Source organism: Suncus etruscus, chromosome 10, assembly GCF_024139225.1.
Source record: "Suncus etruscus isolate mSunEtr1 chromosome 10, mSunEtr1.pri.cur, whole genome shotgun sequence".
NCBI classification, from domain to species: domain Eukaryota; kingdom Metazoa; phylum Chordata; class Mammalia; order Eulipotyphla; family Soricidae; genus Suncus; species Suncus etruscus.
In genome coordinates this window covers 21,796,861-21,820,681 of record NC_064857.1, presented here as the reverse complement: position 1 = coordinate 21,820,681, position 23,821 = coordinate 21,796,861, and the positions used below count along the sequence as shown (strand labels likewise).

Below are 23,821 nucleotides of genomic sequence, written 5' to 3'. Positions count from 1 at the left end.
ATGTTTCTAACCCTGAACAGATGTTATCTTGGCTGTTGTCGTTTGTCATAAACTTGTCTATTTGCATTTTTAAAAAGGCAGGTCTTTTATTACCTTTCTCTGAAGAGAATGAGGAGGGGGGAACAGAAAAAGAGAGAATAAATTTCTAAAATACAAGAATAGAATCACATGGAGTCAGACAGTAACCACTTGAACATCTATTATCCTAATATTATATGCTATAGCATGGCTACTGCTGACTTTTCTGGCATCTCTTGTGAATCATATTTGCGGCCACCCAGATTAACTTTTGGAGCTGACCTCTTGATTTAATATCAGTTTGCTCTTTTTGGCTCCTGTGTCATTTACTGTCTTAAAAATGTATTGCTTATTACTCAGTTATTCAGCCTTCTGTGTTTCCAAAAACTCAATCTCTCTGTGTGTGTGTCTATTCATTTTTCTTTTTTGTATAGGAACCAAGAACTAGAAAGCATTAGGGAGGAAAATTAACTACTTACTGAGAAGGTGGAAGCCCAAAGTAAAAAAGAGATTTGTCTTTTATGGTTTGTACTTTGTAAGCTGTGGGTGTGACTCAATTTCCTAACCACCCACATTTAAAGGTTGCCACCCAATCACTGTCCCCCCCCCAATCCCAAACTCCTCCTCTTTGATTTTGGCTAGGAGAGACCCTTAGAGAGACTGCCCTTTCTGGACTTGTAGACTGTGACATATAAAAGCTGTTAGCTACTCCTGTAGCCAACAGCACATTCAAACCTTGCAGAGTTTTGCTCAGAGTTTGTAATAAGGCACATTCCTCATACAAGAGTTCAGGCTACAACTTAGCAAAGAACTTTACATTTTTGGAAGAACAGTAAATTCATTTTGGCATTGGGCAGAGGTAAGCTGTTTAGCTCAACAAGTTTATCTGCATGCAAGGGTTTAAAGTAGCTTACATTTTTATTAAAATTTTTTGAAGTGAGATTGAATTATTATGCCTTTTTGCATGGGTTCTATCACTTGATATATAAGTGCTGGGGAGACCTTATCAGCACATTCTCAACAGTTACCTGTGGTAGATTTGTTTTCCTCTTCACTCTCAAGAATAGCTTGAACTTTGAAATATTTCCTTGTGAAAATAGATATGTAGTAGTGCATTTTGTGGTTCACGCATCTGAAGCAAATGATTTACATTTGTGTAAAGGTTAGAGGTAATGCTGTTTATTTTTCTTGATATGTAAGAGGCTATTAGGGGAGCTCATAGAGTCCAGTAAAATCTATAAAGATAACTAGAGGTTGACCCTTGGCTTGAGTTCAATATTTTTTTGCATTTTTTTTGGAGAAAGCCAAATCAAGCAATGCTTTCATTTGATTATTTTGTAAATTTATTTCTCTGCTCCCTACCCCAGGTGTTTGTTTGTTTATTTATTTATTTATTCGTTTATTTATTTTTGTAGACCCTAACTCGACTTTCTGGTTTAACACAAAGTACTCTTAGTGGTCTCTACTTCTTCACCACTCAAAATGCTAGGCATTTGTGCCTTCAGCAGTGTGCTCCTGCTCACTCTTCTATGTGAAACAAGTGCCTTTGCCTTACTCAATTCCACTGACTCATCTCCGCCAACCAATAATTTCACTGAGATTGAAGTCGCTCTAACAGCTCATCTGGATTCTGCAGATATCCCCAAAGCAAGGCGCAAGCGCTACATTTCGCAGAATGACATGATCGCCATTCTTGATTATCATAATCAAGTTCGGGGCAAAGTGTTCCCACCAGCTGCCAATATGGAATATATGGTAAGAAGAATTTCTTTTCTTTGAGTTCTGAATATAGAAATTTTAGGTAACTTGTAGATTAGAATACTTTGTGCACATGTTATGAAAAATGGATTGTTTTAATATAGTTTAAGTAGAATGGTTCCTGTATACCACTTCAATACGAGTAGTAAAGGGGGACTCTGATTTTAAGGGGTTCCATAATATGACATATCGTTGATGAATACTATTTTATATAACAAAAATGGAGCTAAAGAGTGTGGTATACTTTAGGAAGACCTTTTTAAAAACTCTAATTTTTTGATGATTGGGCCCAATCACCATCATCTTGGTCCTTACTCCCTTTGTCAACCACTTCTGCAAATATGACCTGCCTCAGGTGAGGGGACCTTCAGGCAAAGTAAAAAACAACTATTTTTTACATGCAACTTTTCCTGTGTTTTACCTAATAGTTATACTTAATAACTAAAATATTTCTTTCAAATAAGTTTTTTTAGAGATTTTTTTTATGTATGCTCTGTTCTTTGCATAGGTGTCTTTTTCTTTTCGTGTACAAAGTTCTTTCCAGCACTACTCTATTTGTAGTCCCAGAGAACATGCTTACTTTCTTCCTTGTGATTTAATGCTTTGTCGTTTAGATAACAGTAAAGCCAGAAAGCTGCCACTCTGTTCCAACTCGCCATGAACACATTCCTTACTCTCTCTTAAAAATAGGCACTCTTTATTTAAGCTATTTTATTTAGAAAGTAAAACAAAACTCAAACTAAGTTGCTATTAAATGGACCAATGTCTTCTTTGAAAGTTTCTTTCTATTTGTTTTTGGATTTTGCACTATTTTGATTTAAATCCAGAATCTTTGAAAGAGCACAGCCTGGAACATTTTTAGGGCAATATAGATCACCACTGTGGTAATTCAAGTTTGGGGTTTGTGGTATTAATATGTCTAATAACTGTTTCTATGTCCTGACCTAAAATTTGGAGGTCTTTCTATTTTAAATCCATCTATTTTATTTAAATGGCTTTATTTTAAGTTTATCTTATAACAGATATCTAAGTCACAAGAAAAGTTAAGACTTGCCAAATATAAAAGCATTGTTGTCTATAGAAGTATTATCTAGATTCTATGAAAATACATTTTCCAGAATTTTTAAGAGGAATAAAGAAATTGTTCTTGCTATGTGAGGGATAATTTAATCTCATAATTAAGAAAGAAAGCTCTCAAATTTAAATACCTAAGTTCAAAATTTGATCTTGAATAAATTCCAGTCTGCATAAATTCTTTACTTCATAATAGCTAAGATGAAGGCAATAGAGAATTGATCAGATAATATTGCTATTTGAAATTGAGGGTTAAGGTGGCTAGATCCCTATTGAATAAACAGTTGTATGGTCTTCTGTGAATCTACTATAGTGTGAAAATCTACTCCAACTTAGAAAAGTATGAAATAAGAAATAGTTAAATATATAATTTTTTCCATGAGATTGTATGGAGAGAAATGTGCAAAATACACTATGAGAGATCAGCAAGGGATAATATCCTGATTTTAGGCTCAAGGAATATCTTGGTGACGATTTCATTGCTAAATAAAGATCAGGAGTTTGTGATTGGTTCTTCTGGAGATGAGCTCATTGTATGCCTTTTACTATTTTTTTAAGGAAGTAGAAGGATCATCATGCGTAAAAGCAGAAATAGGGTGAAATACAGTAAAAATAGGTGTATAAATACCTATATTTTGGCTATATTTTCCCCATGAAGTGGGGATTAATTAATTCTAACTGTATTTGTTAAATTGCTTCAAGGTGCCAAGAATTTAGCTCACTATTTCCAATGGTGATCTCATTCGATAGCTCACATTCTTTCTAAGACATTCAGATTGTGATCTGAATTTCACAATTTAACTCACTTAAACCCTGGGAACTTATTGGCAAAGTCAAAGTGGCATATAAGGTGAATGGTACCACTAGAATTTAGATCACTGAAATTTTAAAGCTCTGATTTTTATTGGGGGTGGAGGGGAAGAGCATCTTTTCAGTTTCGAGATTATATAAAATACTCCACTAGGGGGACCCCCTGAGGTGCAAGAATATTTTCTCCTGTACTGAGATGAAATACTGTGATTTTTAATTTTTCATTACATAACTATATTTTATATTTAATTATATAAATGTCAATAATTTATATTATATTTCATATTATATTATTCTTTCTTTATCAGTTGCTATTTAAATGTAGAAGTTTTTCCATTATGATTTAGCTTGTTTTTGCTTGTTTTGTTTCTGTTTTGGAGTTACATCTTAGGTGTTACTAAGATGCAACTACTCGTTTGGTATTTGGGGTTGCTCTCTGCCCTGTGCGGGGGAATAAGTGGTGCAGGATATCAAATACAAGTTCCTGGCATAGATGTCCAAGTTCCATATGTGATTTATTTGGTAAGAAACTAGAGATAGTACTGGTGATGTAATAGGTAATTTATGAACTCTCCTTAGTACAGTAAAGTTAATAAGAAATACTAAAATAGTGAGTTTCTGTAAGGTAAAATAGAACTCTAAAAATTATTCTGTGCATATAGCTCATTCATACATGTATTATTTAATCTTTATTGCAAATTTACTCAAATAAGAACCTGGAATAAAATCATAACTGAAGTGAACAATTGTTTCATCAGAAGATAATAAGACTGAAAACTGGAAAGAATCAGTGAACAAATGAATGAGCTCAGTGGAGAAGTATTGGAACATAACTAGTGGGTATGAGATGATAGCATACTTTGAAAGGGTGTGGAATTGTAGGCCTAAAATCTAAGTCTTGTAACTTAATGTCACCTTAATAGGACAAAGTCATTTTTCTTACCAATAAACAAATAATCACTATAACCTTTTAAGTGAATATTCTGCCCACATAACTCAGTTTACAGGGGAATAAGGGAATTGGAGAGGAGATTGGTCATTGAATGGGAGGGGTCTTTGGGACCTGCAGGAGGGAAGTTGATGCTCTGGTGACAGGTGTGGTGTTGGAATGATATATGTATGAAACCATTATTTATGATACTGTGTGTCATAGTATCTCAATAAATATATTTTTAAATGAGGTTCAAAGATTTGGGTAAGCTGAAAAGATCATAAATTGGGATAATATTTTCTGCCTTTTAGAATACTCATGTTACATATTAAAGATATGGCAACAGTAGTTATATGGAACATGAAATGTATAAGATACATTAGTGTCATTTTCTTGACTGATCATCTTTCTTCTTAAATAATTACTACTATTGAGAATAAGTAGAAAGTTCTGTATAAAACAAATAAAATTAAAATGACACTTAAGGAAAAGTTATATTTGTGCATTTACTAGTGTTTATTCTTTACTAAAGAGAAATTTAGTAAGGCAGTAATGAATGAGGTCACTGGATTGTTTTAGTAGAAGGTGAGGGAGACAACCACACATTCGGTTGAGGGAAAGCCCTTTGACCCCATTACACCTAAAGTTTCTCTTAAATTCTGAAAAAGTCCCTTAAAACATAATTATTTTTTCTTCTTAAAGACTGATTATGTTAGCATATGCCTAACTAAATAAATGGATAGTAATTTGTTCATGAGAGTGTTGACATTAATATTATAGTTATATAATATTTGCTTTGGATATGTTGTTCATAATTTTAGTAAAAGAACATATGAAATATTTAACATTCAAAACACACGATGTTTTCAAAAATGTTAATAAATATGAAGCAAAGAGATTCAAGTGAAACTTCCTCACTCTTGGCTTCTGTTTTACAATTAGTTTATTGAATAATTTCCACAGTGCCTTAGATACCAGCTGTTTTTCATTCTTCCTAAGGGCAGCTTAAAGCATGATTCTAAGCCACAAACCACATTAGTTTCTTAGAAGAGGAATTATTCCCAAAAGAATGAAATTTCAAGACCCACACATGAAGAAAAAAATTGTAGGCTATTCTTTAAAGTCAATTGAATATATGAATCAAAGAAATGCTGAGCTCTTTCTATTGGTGTAAAGGAACCAACTATAACAGATATCTTTATTGTTTTATTAAATTTTTTATTTTATTCATATTTTTATTTAAAGCATTGTGTCTTATAAAGTTATTTAGAGCATTGTTATTTTCAAAATTATTGACCTCAGTGTCAATAACAACCTCCACCATTGTTCCTAGAATCCATTTCTGCCATCATGTTGATGGTGGGTGGTCATCACTACCACAGCCTCAATCTGTCATTATATCAGGCATCTTTTTAAAGTTTATTTGTTAAAGTTTGAGTTTCATGAAAAATCTTTATCATTAAAATAAAAATAAAATATTTAAAACCAAATCAAATAGGACAAACATGGTACATATTATTCAGTTTAAAACACAACTCCATTGGGTCAAAGTGATAGCAGAGGAGTTAATGCACCCTACCTACATTGGTTTGAATCCTCATATCTATACATTATATCTCAAACACTATCAGGCATCACTCCTGAGCACAGAACAAGGAATATCTTCTGACCTCTGCTGGATGTGATCCTAAGGCCAAAATAAATAAGTGAATAAATGAAATGCTGCTGCATAAGAAATACACATAGGATTGATGTAATAGAAGATAATTGTATGAAGATGGCAAGAAAGAAAGAGTATTTTCTAGTTATAAAAATATAAAATTGGTAATTTGGAGACAGGGCACTTGAAATAGATTTTTATGAAAGGGAAATATTGGCTGGTTAATTAATGAATTAATAAAATGGCCTAAAGAGAAAATCATATATAGATCTTTTAAGAGTGTCAAAGGTATTGATAGTCATTTAACACAAAATCTATTTGCAAGACTTGAGATATTTTAGCAAGGACAGAGGTACATCTTTCCAAGATATTGCTGGCATTTATGGAGTGTCCATTAACATTTGAATTTACCAGAAAATTAATTCAACAATGTCTCTCCCTTTCAAAGATAAGCAGGATTCAAAAAACTACATTAACATATATTGACACATTTAAACAACTAATTTAAATATAGTGGAATAATACATTTACACATGATATTGGATGATGGAAATACAGGGAAGGAAATCATGAAGCTATGATAAATATAAATGGAACAAATTAAAATGAAAAATGCATAATAAAAAGTCAAAACATCGATGCATTCTTAATATATATTTTATTTGTTTTATACATGTAAATATTATTTTCAGTGATAAAGAATTCTGCCCTTTTGGAAAAGCAAAAACATTGGTCACCATTTACAGCAGATATTAATATTATGAAAAGCATGGCTTGAAGGAGTAGAGAACAAAAAAATTCATTCTCAAAAACAGCTTACAAATGATTTGTGTACCACAACTCAACTCTGAAATAATAAAATTTGTTGATTTTTATTTATATGTACTTTAAGTGAAGGAGAGAATGGATAATTAAAATTATTTTTCTAATTAGGTATCTGATTCAAACTTGGGATATCTATTGTTGTCATTTAAAAAACCAATTTCGGGGCTGGAGTAGTGGGGCTAGCCTAGGACGGACCACGGTTCGATCCCCTGGTATCCCATATGGTCCCCCAAGCCAGGAGCGATTTCTGAGTGCATAGCGAGGAGTAACCCCTGAGCATCACCGGATATGGCTCCCCCCCCAAAAAAAAACTAAACTAAACTAAACTAATTTATGAATTATTTTGAAGACATATTTCTTCGTATAGAGAAAGAATGGCTCAATTTTCTTATTATAAACATTAAAAGTTTGATGTGTCTAATCCAAGTCTTTTCAATGAATGTTTTAATGATCACTATGAACAGCCTCCTGAGAACAGTTGCCAGCAGGCTGAGAATGGGTGCCAACAGGAAGGTATTTCTACAGGACCCCAGAACTTGGCATTCCTGATCTTAGACAGAGAAACTTGTAGTCTTGGCTCCATATGAAGGCCAGACATATTTTATAGAAATTCTCTTCCAACATGCACATTGTTTAGTATTAGTGTGACATATATTAATGATCAACTGTCCTCATATGGGCATGTCTTCATATGTCCTCATTTAGTATAAGGGCAAAGAAAATGCAACTGTGATAACATCAATATTCAGTGATTGCCTTATTATATGTGATAGGAAAAATGTTATTAATCACACATAAGTAGTGTACACACATGACAGTGACCATATGTCTTACTATTTTGGGTGCCAAATGATGTTTAATCACATACAACCATATACAAAAATAATTATATTGCACTTTTGATGAATATTTATAGAACACAACACCATGCATGCCCTACAGACAACATTCAACATTAGGTGTAAAGTCTTATGACTTTCTGGGCATCTCATATAGGGAAATGTGGCTCTGGTGCTCTGATGTGAGGAGTCTATTCACTATTCAATTCCTCAGTTTACATTTACCCAACATATGTGCCTAGCTATTCATTGTGGGAAATAAGAGTCATTATTTTATTGGGAAAATTTGTGAACAAATAAGTAGGTGGAATATGCGTGAGTGTTAAAGTATAACGTAATACCCATTGAGAAAAGTTAGAGGCATTCCCAATTCAGACTGGGTAGTAAATCAGAGAAAGCTTCCTGAATGAAGTATCTATTCAAATATTAAACACAAATGTAATGAATGTTGTCCAGGAATAGGAAGTGAATGCCAAAGATAATATAATATAGGTACTAGAAGATATCTTAGGAACATTCATAGGATATTTAAATCAAGTATAAAAAATGTGGCTTGAATTTACCATATTATAAAGGCAATGTTTGATCATTCCAGTGGGGATATGCATAAATTTGCACAAGTTTCGCAAATATTATTGTGAGGTTTTGTATTTTATTTATTTATTTGATTATGGGCCACACCTGATGGTGCTCAGAAGTTACTTCCTGGCTCTGGACTCAGAAATCATTCCTGGTGATGTTCACAGGACCAGATGGTACAATTGTTTTGGCCCATCAAGTATAATGTTTTAAACACAAAATTATATACTTATATTTATATTTAAGAAAGTTTGTCTCAGCCACAGGATGAGAATAAATAGATAAAAAGTGGAAGTAAGGGCAGTGTACAATAGGCTGTAATGATAGTGTAGGTGAGGGCAAAATAAAACTTCTATTAAGCTTAAAGTCATGGGGCTTTCAAAATAAATTTATAAAGTCAATAGTAAGTAGTTTAAACATTCAGTGAGGCAAAGTGAGGCAAAAATATTAAAAAGCAAATAAAGAAGATGTCCTTATTTTGGCCAGAATAATCAGATTTTTCTGAGATCTATAAGTTATTTAGTTGTTAAGTTGCTACAGTTTTATCACTGGGTACACATCTTTAGTGAATGAAAAAGTAGTTATCACCAGAAATGAAACATCATTCTAATACAAAGAATTTTGGATAGGCATATTTTTTGGTAAACAAAGTGTTGTCTAGTAAGGGTATTCTAGTATCACAGAAATATATGGATGATTAGTTTTGTGTTTGGGAATTAATTTTTGCAAGTCAATTTCTTGCATTTGTTGGTTTTGAGAAAGTTTTAAGAGTTAAATTAATACAAATAGAAGCCAATTCTGTTACAAGGGCCTCTCTATATACCAGGCCTACTTAGTGTTTTGACAAACTGACAATATGTTTTATAAAAAACTAAAGGACTTTAGAAAAACAGATGTTGACTAGTTTGGTGAGTCTTGTGTCATGAACTTAGTGTATATAAAAACCATATACTAGTCAATCAATAACTATTAGCTTATGAAGTTGAGATGTTTGTTTATGAGACTTTTTGAAGAATGATGGTAGGGCACAAGATTGCAGCAGCAACACTTATCAAGAGAAATTTTTGGAATAAAGTGTATCTAGTCTGAAATTTGTAGAAATGTAAGTGTAATATTTTCAATCTATGGTACCATAGTACCAAAATCCAGGTTTTGGCTTTTTTTTCACAGTTTGAGTATAGAAGAGTGCATAATAAGTTGTGTTTGTAAACTAAATTTTTATATTTCTTAAAAATTTCATGCTGCATATTCCAAGCTAGAACTGTTTTAGAAATGTTATTTAAGGACACAGTATTTTTCTACTAAAAAGTGCATCAAATTCACATCTCATAATTTTGTTAAATATGGACATTTTACCAAAACTGTCTCTACATTCCAGTAAGATTATGTTTTCAGCAGACAGTAGACAGGCAGAAAGGTATTTGAATTGTTCTGACAAGTAGGCATGGCAAGATTTGCATGTGTATCAGAGGGTAGATTAATAATCAAGAAATGCATTTTGAGAAGAATGTAACAGAGTTCATGAAAAAATTAATCATCTGTAAAATGTTCTGCTGGCTCTTCACTCCAGCATTAAAGGATAGTTTATGAGTATTATATTTCCCTGGAAAGGAAGTCTATTGCTAGAAACCATCAACAAATTGTCTAAAATTTAAAGATAAACTTCTGTTAAGGTATAATTAAAGGGAAGTTTTTTTAACATAATTAATATGTTTAAACTCCCCTAAAATGTTCTTCTATTTGTCATCTTTCATTTGAAGAAGCTAGTTTCCCCATGAACAAGTTCCTTATTATCTATATACAATTCTGTTTCTGATTACTTAGTTGCTTCAGGGTTTATCTGTTTTCACTTTATCTGATTGCCTGTTTAGTTTAGATTAGAGTTTGTTTTCTCTAAGGCAGCCAGATAAAATGATCAAAAGTGCACCTCATAGTGCCTCTCACAGTAGGCAGCTTTTCTTGTTGACTGATGCCATTGCATAAGTCCCCTAATATTAGACTACTTGCATTAAATATACCTTTGCCTTCTTAGAGCTGCAGTAAATATTCAACTCATTCTCATCCAACAGCCTTCACAAGAGACCCATGTGATAGGAAAAAATAATTCTCATTTAGAAATCAAAAGCTGGAAAAATAAATCATTTTCCGGAAGTTGCATAGTAAATAAAAATGGTGATAATGTAGTTTTATCTAATAAAGAAACACACTGTTTAGATAAACCATAACATGCATGATCATCATGTTTATCTTCTAATATTTCTGAGCTCATTCATTTTCTTCTCCTTTGCTCTACTTTTTCATCCCCCTTCTCTTTTTCTTCTTCAACTTCTTTTCCATTCACTTCTTCATCCTCCCCTTTTCCTCTTCATACTGTTCCATCATTCTTTTCCTCTGCCTCCTCCTCCTCATTCTTTACCTCTTTCTGCTTTTCACACCCAGTAGTATACAGTACTTATTTTTCACTCCCAGCTTGGTATTGAATTATCATTCCTGGCAGTACTTGAGGTCTCATATGCTGATTGGGGTTGCACTGGACTCAACCATGTGCAAGGCGAGGCAAATGCACCAAACCAAACCATGAAATATAATTATTTGACTCATGCTAGCAATTCATCTAAAATACAATTTTTAATTGTCTTTATTGAGATGAGATTGCTCAACAACAGTATACTTTAGGGTTTCAGATTAACAACTCATTAAATATCTGCTACTACACCATGCCCATCATCAGAATTGGATTCACTCTACCATTTGCAACAAACTTTTTTTCACCTTAGGTAAGATTAGTTTTTCCTTAGGATTCTAAAGTTTGCTTTAGTTTAGTTTTCTCTAATGGTTTATTTTCTCTGTACCTATGTCTTCCTTCCTCTTGGTTTACTCTCCTCTCTCCCTTTCTCTAGTTGATTTTGTGACTCACAAGTTAATTCTATTTTAGTTCTTTTTTGTGTGTCAAATCCCACAATGCTTAAGGCTAACCTGTGGCTATATGCTCAGGAATTACTCCTCCAGAGACCTCATGAATGCTGGTGATCAAACCCCAATTTTCTGTATACAAGACAATATCATACCACTGGACATTGTTTTCCCTTGATAACATAAAACAAATGACAAGGGTTTATCTTTATCTGATTAATTTCACTAAACTTAATATCCTTTAGGTACATCCATATTGTCAGAAATGTTAGGATTTCATCTACTTTATATTTGAACATTTTTATTATGTAGATATGTCCATCTTCTTAATCTATTTGCTAGTTGATATTAGTTGTTATAGCTTTTGACTATTGTAGAGTATTACAATGAGCATAGGAATTCATGTTTTAATACTTATAATCATATATTTTTGGAGTGTTAGATTTGATGGATTATACTTAAGTCTTTTTTTTAAGGTTCTGAAGATTCTTCATGTTGTATTCCATTGAGGCTGCTTCCATTTATATATACCTGTAAGTGGATATATATATTGGTTTTGGGGCCACACCGTGTGATGCTCAGAGGTTACTCCTGGCTATGCACTCAGAAATCACTCTTGGCTTGAGAGACCATAAGAGATGATGGGGATTGAACCCAGGTCTGTTCTGGGCCAGCCACATGCAAGGCAAAAGCCTTACCACTGTGCTATCGCTCCTGCCCTTCCTTTTATATTTCAATAATAGTCAAGAGTTCCTCTTTCATAACACTTTTTCCAAGGTTAGCTAGCTATATATCTTTGGAGAAATTCAGCACTGCAGCCTATTTGTTTTCATTGTGTAGTTCAATTAGGTTTCTTATCACAGTTGTTTACAAAGCTTCAATATTGAACTCATGTCAGATAGATATATGATGTGCAAATATTTTCTCCCATTTACAGGAATGACTTTAAGTATTACTATAGCTATTTTGCTAGTTTTATAGTTCCATTTCTATTTGTTTTCAGTTTTGTCACCCTTCGTATTATAGTTGAGTCCATAAAGCATCAGTGAGACTACTATTGTAGAGTATATTTCCTATGATTTCTTTTGTTTCTATGGTTTTATAGCCAACCATTAATCCTTTTGAATAAAGTTTTGTTTGTATGGTGATAAATGTGTCCTAGTTTCATTCTTTTGCATGTGATTATGACTGTTAGGTTATCCCAACACAATTTGTCTAAAATATGTTTCTGCATTATATGTTCTCTTTGTGCGTTTATGTCTAGGACTGTTTATGGTTCCTGGGTTGTTTAATTGGTCATTGTGTCTATTTTAATCTCAATGCCATAAGGTTTTGATCACTATAGCTTTGTAGCACAGATTTCTGTTGAGGAACATGGTAGTTCCATTTTTTGTTGTTGTTGCTACCCAGTATTGTGTTGGCTTTTGGGGGGATTTTATGGACACATACAAATGTTTGTAGTGCTTGTTACATTTCATGAATAATGTTAGAGATCACTCCTGTTGTTTTTCATATGTACATATGTAAACATTTTATGACACCTTATGAATATGATATAAAGTTGTTATGTACAGGGGTAATAGTGATAGCAACTTAATACTATTAAGCAATATAATTGTCTGTATAGTTCTACATTATATTAGCAATGTACATTTTCTTTTTTTTAATTTTTTAATATATTTTTAATTAAACACCTTGATTACATACATGATTGTGTTGTTTGGGTTTCAGTCATGTAAAGAACACTTTCAATAATTATTTAACAAAATGTAAATTCATACAGTTCACAAATGTACCAGGTTTTTTAATTAATCTGAAATATGAAACTATTTCTTATAAGCAATTTTATAGTGAATTAGCTTCTTGAGAGCAGAGAGAAAAATTTGCTCTCAATATTTCTCTCTCTCTCTTAATTAACTAGAAGTTACATTTTGTCATATTCTATCCAATTCTTCTTTACTTAATTTCATATTTTTATTGCCAGGCCAGCAAATTCATCCTAATTAGCTGGCTGTGATTATATATGTATATATATTTATATGTTTACAGAGTTTTGCCATTTTCAATGAGTAGTTTATGGTGTATGACTTTACATTGTAAAGATTACTTTACAACTGCACACCTTAAATCTGCACAGATTTATAGATATGACTTTAAATATTTATATATTTTACTTGATGTCTTTATTGTGAATCATATTTAAATACTATCAAATAAAATTTAATTATTATTTACTTACATTTTGTTAATTTATATATGTACATATATATAAGCTTATATATATAAGTTTTATATGTACATATATATAAGCAATCCCCCAGTAAGGTATCTTTATCAATCTTCAGATAGCATGGGGCTGAAATGATAGCACAGAGGTACGGCATTTGCCTTGCATGTGGCTACAAAGAACTGGTCTGAGTTCAATCCCAGGTGTCTTATATGATCCCCCAAGCCAAGAGCAATTTCTGAGTGCATAGCCAGAAGTAATCCCTGCACATCACTAGGTCAGGCCCAAAAACCAAAACCAAAAATAAAAATATTCAGATAGCAGATGATATTGGTTTTAAAAATGGCATTGGAAATAGTGATTATATTTTTGGATATTCGATATTTTTAACTGACCCAATTTATTTTTGAGAAGAGAAGAATTATGGAAAAAGTAATATTACTAGATATTTGGCTTGATAAATTAGAAAAGTAGTCAAGTAAAATCTTTCTCTGAAGGAATACACAATGATTTGTTCAGTTTTGTTCAGTTTATCACCTGTGCTGCAACTCATATATAATAAGTAACCAAAGACAGACATTTGGTGGTCCCTGAACTCAATTATTGAACATTTTATTGCTGACATGAGAGAGATAGTGAATTAAGTAGGGGCAGTGAAGAGGGAATGCAGTGTCTGAAACTCAAATTTAGTCTTACTAAATAGATTTAATGTGGGTAAATGGATTACAAAGTCTGAAATAAAAGAGATACAGTTTTAAATAATACTACACATATGATTATAAGCTATAATTATATTAGATATTTATTAATTGTACATGTATCATTTTATACCTTCTGTCTAGATGAGAATAAATACCTAGCCAGTGAAAAGAGGTAAAATAGAGAAATAAAGGAGAAATGAAATGGACATGACCTGAGTCCTGGGAACTGTATAGTATGTGGATTTAGGACATAAGAAGAGTCAAGAAACCTATTGAGAAGTAGCAACTAAGAAGTAGCCTTTAAAAATATAACATGACAGTTTGGGTCATTAAGAGAATTTAAGAGTTCATATGTTCTGAAAGCTCCTATTAAATGAAGTAAAAAGCTAACCAGAAAATGTCCATTATGACCATGACAAAAGGAGTTTGGGGGTGTACATGATGTGGAGCAGGGGTTTATAAGAGAAAATGGAGGAAAAACTGGAAATTTTCTGCTAATATAGTTCTCTTGCAATGTTATTGTTAAAGGGAGGAGAGAATGATTTTGTAATTGGGAGCTGAAAGAGATCAAACAAGCATGATTACTTCTATGACAAATGAACTTTTCTATGAACTCTTCATAGAAATCTACCTTTCCCATTTAAAGTAAAGATAGTATTTATTGTACATAAGGAAGTTTTTGTAAACTTCTTTTAATGCTTAAAACATACTTAGGACCCAAGCTTGATGCTTCATGACTTTGTCATTTATATCATTAATTTGAAAAGAGTGAATTTTTAAAAATCAAGCTTCTTTAACTTTCCAATATTCTTGAAAATATGAAACGTATTAAATAATACAATTAATGTTATCAAGGTCAGTATTTTTTTTTCATATGAATTCTTTTACTGCTTCTCTGGACCACTTTAGCCCAGTATTTCTCTTTGGCCTTTTAAAGCATATTGTTGCCCTTTTATCTAGCTGATTAAGTTATGTCTTATATATGGAGTTCTCCATTTCTTGTAGTAGCATTTCTAGCCAGTAGAAGTAAATAAATTTCAAAACAATACAGTCAAATCCTTGAAGAGTTTTAAGTTTTTGTTTAACCTTAGGAAAATTATTTTTTCATCACTTAAATTTTTATAAATTTTCTTTCTCTCTTTAGTAAATTTGTATTCTTTTCCCATCTTAATTCAGAAAAATATCCAATAGTCATAGTTATATCATTTTAAAATAATTGCCTCTTGTAACTAAAATTCTGAGAAATAACCACATAAGAGTCCCAAAATAAATGTTTATAGAATATGTCATACCATTTCTAATTTTATTGCTAGCATAAATCTCATGATAATAGTTGATTTAATAATCGACAGCTCAAAATAATGGGGTCAGAGAGATGGCACAGCAGTAGAGCGTTTGCCTTGCATGCGCTAACTTAGGACTGGCCACGGTTCAATCCCCCCCGCATCCCATATTTTCCCCCAAGCCAGGAGTGATTTCTAAGTGCATTGCCAGGAGTAACCCCTGAGAGTCACTGGGTGTGGCCCAAAATCCCCCCTCCAAAAAAAGAATCGACTCCCCAAAATCTGTGTAATATTTTTACTTAAGCATTTGCCTCATATGATTATTATTTCCAGTTTATATCTTAAAATATTATTAGAATATTATGAAGTACAAAATGTTATGCTATATAAAGACATCATAAAATATATTACTCTGTTTCTTTACCTTTAAAAGGTAAATATAATATTACATTATTAATTTTTATATTTATTTTATTCAACTTGGTAATGTAAGTTTTGTTACTTTTTAGATGTAGGTGATTTTTTTCATGGAAAACCAAAAAATTTTACTGAATTCAAAATTTCAATTGTCAGTATAAAATATCCTTATTACATCCAAGATATGGTATTTTTGTTAGCCTACTCTTCATTACAATTTATGCGTGGACCATGGGTCTGGATAGAAATATTCAAACAAAGCTTTTTGTGATTTTCCTGTTTAATAATATTACTTTGTGTAATAATAGTCTGAATTTAATTTCTTTTTAGTTACAAGAGTCTCAGGATTAAAAATGAGATAATAAAAGGAAATAGAGCCATCATATCTGCTTGATTTTTGTATGTCACCAGAAGACATAGTAACACTGACAATTTTCTTCCTCTTCATAGGTTTGGGATGAAAACCTTGCAAAATCTGCAGAGGCTTGGGCAGCTACTTGTATTTGGGATCATGGACCTTCTTATTTACTGAGATTCTTGGGACAGAATCTGTCTGTGAGAACTGGAAGGTAGGGAGAAGTTTCTTTCTTCTCAGACAGATTTATCTGCACAACTTTATCACATGAACTTCAAGAGGGGAATGATAATTTCAGGTAGTAGCAACAAATATTGAGTAGAATACTATACATCAGTCACTTAGTCTTGCTCTGTGACTGTTGTTGGTGTCTCAAAGGACTGGTTTATGGCTATATGGTACTAACAATATTATTCATGATCTTTATTTTGTTAAGACTTCCTTAATCTGTATTTTTCAAACACTTCATGAGATATTTAAAATGATCAGACTTACAGTATATATGGTGAATCCTATCCTATGTATTCTATCTCAAAAAAGTTCTTTCTATGTTAGATAGCATTCTTGTGTATATTCAAGTTTTCTATAATTGCATATACCTTTATGTACACATGTATGATCTGTACATAGATATGCATATCTGTTTGCATGCTCTGTGTAGATGTATATTGACATATATATGCACATATTATACACATATTAAGATTAGCTATTATAATAAACCTTTATAAAATAATTTCATAACATGGTGAAATGTCATCCAACTTTCCATTGAAAGACTGTTTTTAAATATGCTTTTTTATTGATTTCACAGTTTATAATCCTGTTCATATTGGTTTCCCATACATAAAATTTCAACATTAAACCCTTCCATGTGCCCACCTTCTACCAAAACACCGACACTCCTCACTATCAACCCACACCTCAACTCAAATGTATGCTAAATGCTCCCATTATGTTATATTTGACATTACTTTATAGTTTTACATCCCACATATGAGAGAGAATCCTATTTCTATCTTTATCCTTCCAACTGACCTTACTAAAAATCCTCTAGTTCATCCATGTTGTTTCAAATTGTGTGATTTATTTTATTCATATATCTTGTAATATATATTGATCCAAATGAATCAAAGACCCATTTTTTTCTATAGAGGATAGAAAAGTCAGGTGTGCTATTATTAAAATTAAAGTGATTTAAATGAAAGGAAATACAAGTATATTATCATGACTATAATTATGTCTAATTCTTGGTTGTACATAAAATTATTATTGAGGAAATTATTTTTTGTTCTCTATATCAAAACTGTTTTGGAGATTAGCATCTTCATTTTATTTAATCCATATTTAATAATAAGTTTATTTGTTTCAGTCCAGGGCATTTTCATGCTTGGTCCTACCTGGAGAAATGAAAGATTCTATTAGATAATGATAGTAATTGTGTGGAGTCAGTACACACTTCAGTCATCACGAATAAAGCCAAAAAAGAACATCTAATTTAAAATGTGATATAGGTTCGCTGTGTTTGCCACTGCTATACTCTAAGTTCTCATTGTTTGTCTTAATATCTAGATACCGCTCTATTCTCCAATTGGTCAAGCCATGGTATGATGAAGTGAAAGACTATGCTTTTCCATATCCCCAGGATTGCAACCCTAGATGTCCTATGAGATGCTTTGGACCCATGTGTACACATTACACACAGGTTATTATGATTGTTTAATTAATTTTACCCATAATACCTAAAGGTGGTCAGGGTATACATCTGGCTGGAGATCAAGGAGCACTCCTAGCTGGGCTCTGTGTGACTGAAATAGAGACCAGATTGGCTGCATGAAAGGTAGACATCTGTCCTGCTGTCTTGTCAAACTTTGAATTCAATAATGGTATATTGGTTTATTTTCACAGATGGTTTGGGCAACTTCCAATCGGATAGGATGTGCAATACATACTTGTCAAAACATGAATGTTTGGGGAGCTGTATGGCGTCGTGCAGTTTACTTGGTATGCAATTATGCTCCAAAGTAAGTACCAAGTTAAATTCCACTTCTTGAGTGCTTTATAGATAATAACGATAGAAATGGTATTAATTCTGATAGATATTTTTACAGATAAATATCATTTAGTTTTAACAGTTGAAAGTTCTACATAACTTATTATACCTAAAAATGATGAACTGATGAAGACAGGGAGATAATACAGAAGATAAATTGCTTGTCTTGCAGTTGGCGTGCCCCAGTTTGTTCCCTATCTCTACATATGCCTTCAAGCATAACTAGTATTAAGCTGTGAATATTTAAGTGCAACCCCAAAATAAAAAAAAAAGACAAAAATCAGTGCTTGAAAGGCTTCCTTTCATGAGTATGGAATATCTAGGTTACAACTGTAGGTAAAAAAAATTTAAGATATGAATTTGACTAATTTCTCCTCTACCTTTCTTTAATTATGCTAACTATAAGACAGCTGCAGTGCTTCAAGCCTTTGAGAGTTCTTGAATATTTTAGGAAATTTACCAGCATCCTAATATTTTCTCTTTACAATAAAAATTTTTTATTCATATTTTCCACTACACAACCACAAATACCATTTTTAAGATTTAACTGAAAATTGAAGTTCACTAATTTCATAGATGATAAGAAGGCATTAGTCTGAAAGGAAATTTAAATCGTGTGACATTTCTATAAATTAAAACATTGCTATAAGTTGGGGCCGGGTGATAGCGCAGTGGTAAGGTGCTTGCCTTGCATGTGGCTGACCCAGGATGGTTCTTGATTTGATCCCTTGTGTCCATATGATCCCACAAGCCAGGAGCTATTTCTGAGCGCATAGTCAGGAATAACCCTTGAGCATCACCGGGTGCGGCCCAAACCCCCTCCAAAATTGCTATAACTTAAATATAAGCATAAAATAAGTATATATTAGCTACCATCTGATGTAAAAATAGACAAAAATTATCAGAGTATAAATATATTAATTTTTATTAATGTACCTTACAGTAATTAGGGAAATGGTCCTTTTTGAAAATCTGACAAATTTCTTTTTAATAACAATGTCTACTCATATTATAAAATGTTCCAGTATTTATACATGATCTATTTTTATTTGGAATAAATACCAAAATGTAAAAAGGATTTATGACATACTTGTCGTCCAAAATAAGTACCAAGGAGTTTCTCCAGTTTTGCCAGCATGGAGAGGGAATGAAAAAAATGTTACATAAATAACTGTGTTACTCATTTATATGTTTGCATGCCAGTGGCAGTGCTTTTGTAAATAACAGAAGACTGATTTTTTTCAGTGCTTTTATCTTCATAATTATTAGAATTATTAGAACTCTAACATTTGGTAAGTAGAGTACATCCACAGTATAAAAAACTCAAAGTAGTTTGTTGTATTATTTTAATTTTATAGCTCACATGTTTTATTAATCCATTTTCCTTGTTACTGATCTATGTAAGCTAAGTAGTCTCCAATAGAAGAAAAATATTTTATTATATTATTTAACTATTCTGATTTGTGACAATGATTTTAACTTGAAATATTTTATATGAAATAGTTGTTTTATAGAGTGACAAAACTAAAAGAGCAAACTAAATTTTGTATTTCTTATCATTTAAAAAAGCATTATTCTAAATTGAAACAATGCATACACTTTTTGTGTATAGTTGAATATGATAGCTGAATATAATTCCTCTAGTGCAAATATAAAGAAGCTATCTCTAACCAAACTCTTCCCTTATTATGGAAGAAATAAAGAGAAAATGAAGAAGGATTTAAGTCGATAAAAGTTGAAAAAAAAAAGGAACTAGAGAAATATAATAATAATAATCGGTAAGGTGCTTGCCTTGCTATTAGCAGACCCTGGTTTGATATATGGCATCCCATACTGTCCTCCAAGTCCCAGGAATGAATTCTGAGTGTAACTTTGGGAGTAACCCAGAGCACCAACAGGTATTCCCCCCAAAATAAATTTTTTAAAAAAGGCTGAAAAATAAGTGAATAGAATTGTGTATGAATTGATTTACTTTCAAAGAGCCAATAAAATCATTGATTTATGTAAAAGTCTATCATATAATACTTTGCTTGTGATAAACTTATATCCTTAATGTTTGAGTAAATATATGCTACAAGATTTTAAAAGTTGTATAGAATAAATAAAATATGTAAAGTTAAATAATCAATCTAGGTCAATATTATTTTATAGTTTTAGGTAAAGATACAGGAAGATATGAGTTTAGGAGTACAGAATGTGTGATTAGTATAATTAGAATATTTATATTCTACAATAGAATGATTTATAAGCATATTTTCTTTAATAAGTATATTTACCTAATACCAATGCATTTTCCTTAATATATATTTACATTTTTTACTAAATTAAGCAGATATTTTCTTGTGCTACAATAGACTTTTGAGTCCTTTCTTGGTCTTATTTATGTTTTAAAGAATACATGTATCTCCTCTTTGATGTTTATTCTTTAACATAATATGGTCTTAATTTCAACCCTGAATTTACATTGTATTTTATTTGGGGGTGGGTGAGCATACCCAGTTTACTCTGTGCTCTGTGAATTCCTAGTAGTGCTAATAAGACCAAATGGGCTTCCAAAGACAGTACCTGAATCAGCCACATACAAAACAAGCACCGTGACAACTCCACTTTCAAAACTCTGAATTTACATTTTATTTTACTTATTTTTATTATTTTTGGTTTTGGGGCCATACCCAGCAGTGCTCAGGGGTTATTCCTGGATGTCTGCTCAGAAATATCTCATGTCAGGCACACGGGACCATATGGGACTCCGGTTTTTGAACCAACCACCTTAGGTCCAGGACCGGCTGCTTGCAAGGCAAATGCCGCTGTGCTCTCTCTCCGGCCACCTGAATTTACATTTTAGGCAGAATATTTTCCCCTGACTATTCCATTTCCTTTGTATTGTCATTTTTACTATTACTTATATGTTATTATTGTTATTTCTTCTGTTACTACTTTAAGTACTTTACTTATTATAATTAGATAATTAATAACTGTCCTATTATCTTCTTGATCTTTTATAAAACCTAATATTGGCAAGTCATTATATCTTCGAATTATCTATCCTCTTTGGTGAAGTTGTTTATAGAATTGTGTTCAATCTCATAAATATAGTTAAAGAAAACTACAAGAGCATTTGCCTTGCATTAGGTAGGCCTGGTTAGATTCCCTGAACCCTATATGGTTGGTTCCCTGAGCACCACCAGGATTATTCCCTGAGCAAAGAACCAGAAGTAAGCTCTGAACACCTCCAGGTATGTCCCAAAAATAACAACAAAATAAATAATGCAGCAAAATAATTGCATTTTTCCTCAGTATATGACACACTTGAATTATTAAAACAGAGTTCATTAATATAGTGACTTGCTTGTGAGAAAATATTTTGTTTATTTTTGGTGTAGTGGCATAGATTGTGGTAATTGAGGGTATGTTCAGCTTGGTTTTCAGGGATTGAAAACCAATTTCAGGGATTGACTAGAAATGGAAATCCAAGTCCAATGAGCTATCTTCCTGACCTGAGAAAAACAAGTTAATTTATGACATTTGAAGAGTTACTGTTAAAATAAAAAAATAGGTATCACTTTCAGTCCTTTTTAAAATTTTAATCTAAAAGATCATGTCAACACAATGATCATGCATTAGAGGATAACTAACATTTTTAAATGTCAAATGTACAAGTTTCACTAATTTTCTCTCCTTTTCTTTCTTATTTTTTAGGGGCAATTGGATTGGGGAAGCACCATATAAAGTAGGGGTGCCATGTTCAGCTTGTCCTCCAAGTTATGGGGGATCTTGTACTGATAATCTTTGTTTTCCTGGAGTAACATCAAACTACCTGTACTGGTTTAAATAAGCTTAACTTTTCCTCCAGAAATTATGTTTCTGAGAATAATAATCATAAATATACATTTGCACATTATTATGCATATTTTATGATCATCTTACTTTTTTGTTTTTCATTTTGTAAACAAGTGTTGCCCAATAAGATAGTTTAATTCTGAGTTAATCTAAAGATTTATTTCTATTTTCTGACTCCCAAGTCTAAATTCAAACATTGCATGTTTAGTATAGGCATAACTGATGAATACAATTTTTAAGACTTTCCAAAGAAATTTCAGTATATTCTCAAGGAAAACAAATGCATTTGAGATATAATATATGTGTACATTTATATGTACGAACATGCAAAAAAAAGGTGTGAGGTTAAGAACATCATCATAACCCATACTATAATACTTATAAAATGATAATGTACAGAAATAGATGCAGTGATATATGGACAATAATTTAATTAAGTAAACGTGGATTTCACCCTGGAGCTCTTTTATCATTTTATGGCCAAAGAATATTTTTAATTTGTATACCTTTTATAACATACCATTTGTTTATTTTTTAATTCACAATCATGGATTGTTTACTCTGAGCAAAGCATTCTGCTAGTTATGCTCAGGTAATGCAAATATCATGAGTTTTGGTTCTTGCCTTCCAGAAGCTTTCAAAAAGTATTTGAGAAAAATAATCCAGACTAGTAACAAGCTGTTAAATCATTGTTTTTAATAAATTAATTTTACATGGCTTAAGGAAATAAAGGAAACATTTGTGTGAAAAAGTGGCAAGCCACCTGTTAGTAAAGCCTCTGGTTACCAAGATGGTGTAGCTACAGCATTTGGAATAGGAAGGGGAAGATATTAATAGCTATCTGAAGATTGGTCATTTAAAGTTGATAGTTGAAATATTCTAAGGCAGCAGAAAAACTCTCAGAAAATCCATGCGACCTTTAAAAGTAAGAGTTAGGAGAGAGGTATGAAAATTCACATAAATAGTTTTATTTATGCCCCTAAAAATTAACGGGGAGGAAGTTTCAGCAAGGCATATCCGGAGTTTCCAGCATATAAATGTCAAGAGGATGTGACAGATGCAGGAAAGAAATACAGGACTTGCCCAGGGCATCTGCAGATGGTCATTGCTTTCTTATATTGTGTGATGAAAATCGTGAGAATAAATTTAAATATCTTGCTCCTTTAATCTTTACATTAGCAATCCGCACTCATACAGTTCTGATTCTGTTAAAGTAACCCTCTTCAAGTGGGTTTCTAAGAACTAATTATCAAATTTTACTTATGTCTGTATAGACAAATAATTTCCTGTTTCTTATTATGTTTGATGTAGAATCAAATCAAAATTACTATGAAAAATTGACTCTGACACCTGAGTAAAAACACTTTCATTAAGTGTGTATTTGTCTGTGTGTGAGACAGAGACAGAGAGAAGAGGAAAACAAAAGGAGAAAAGAGATTAAGAGTATGTAATGTATCCATAGGACAACTGTTATGTTGATAATACGATTAAGTCTAGAGTGGAAATAAATAATAAAAGAGGATGAAACCTATGCGAAA

At 32.1% G+C, this 23,821-nt stretch overlaps 1 protein-coding gene across 1 annotated transcript; it reads left to right on the top strand.

Moving 5' to 3' along the window:
• The first annotated feature begins 1,500 nt into the window (after positions 1-1,500).
• Positions 1,501-22,278, top strand: PI15 (peptidase inhibitor 15). The gene is made up of 5 exons (XM_049781843.1): positions 1,501-1,773; positions 16,486-16,604; positions 17,963-18,095; positions 18,299-18,414; positions 22,143-22,278. The coding sequence occupies exons 1-5, from the start codon at positions 1,501-1,503 to the stop codon at positions 22,276-22,278; spliced, it is 777 nt and encodes a 258-aa protein (XP_049637800.1).
• The last annotated feature ends 1,543 nt before the right edge of the window (positions 22,279-23,821 follow it).

Excerpts from the sequence above, each read along its gene's own strand:
- PI15 (XM_049781843.1), top strand. The coding sequence starts at position 1,501 with ATGCTAGGCATTTGTGCCTTCAGCAGTGTGCTCCTGCTCACTCTTCTA. Across the intron at positions 18,096-18,298 it reads TGTGTACACATTACACACAG|ATGGTTTGGGCAACTTCCAA; the intron begins GTTATTATGATT and ends TTATTTTCACAG. Across the intron at positions 18,415-22,142 it reads GTATGCAATTATGCTCCAAA|GGGCAATTGGATTGGGGAAG; the intron begins GTAAGTACCAAG and ends CTTATTTTTTAG.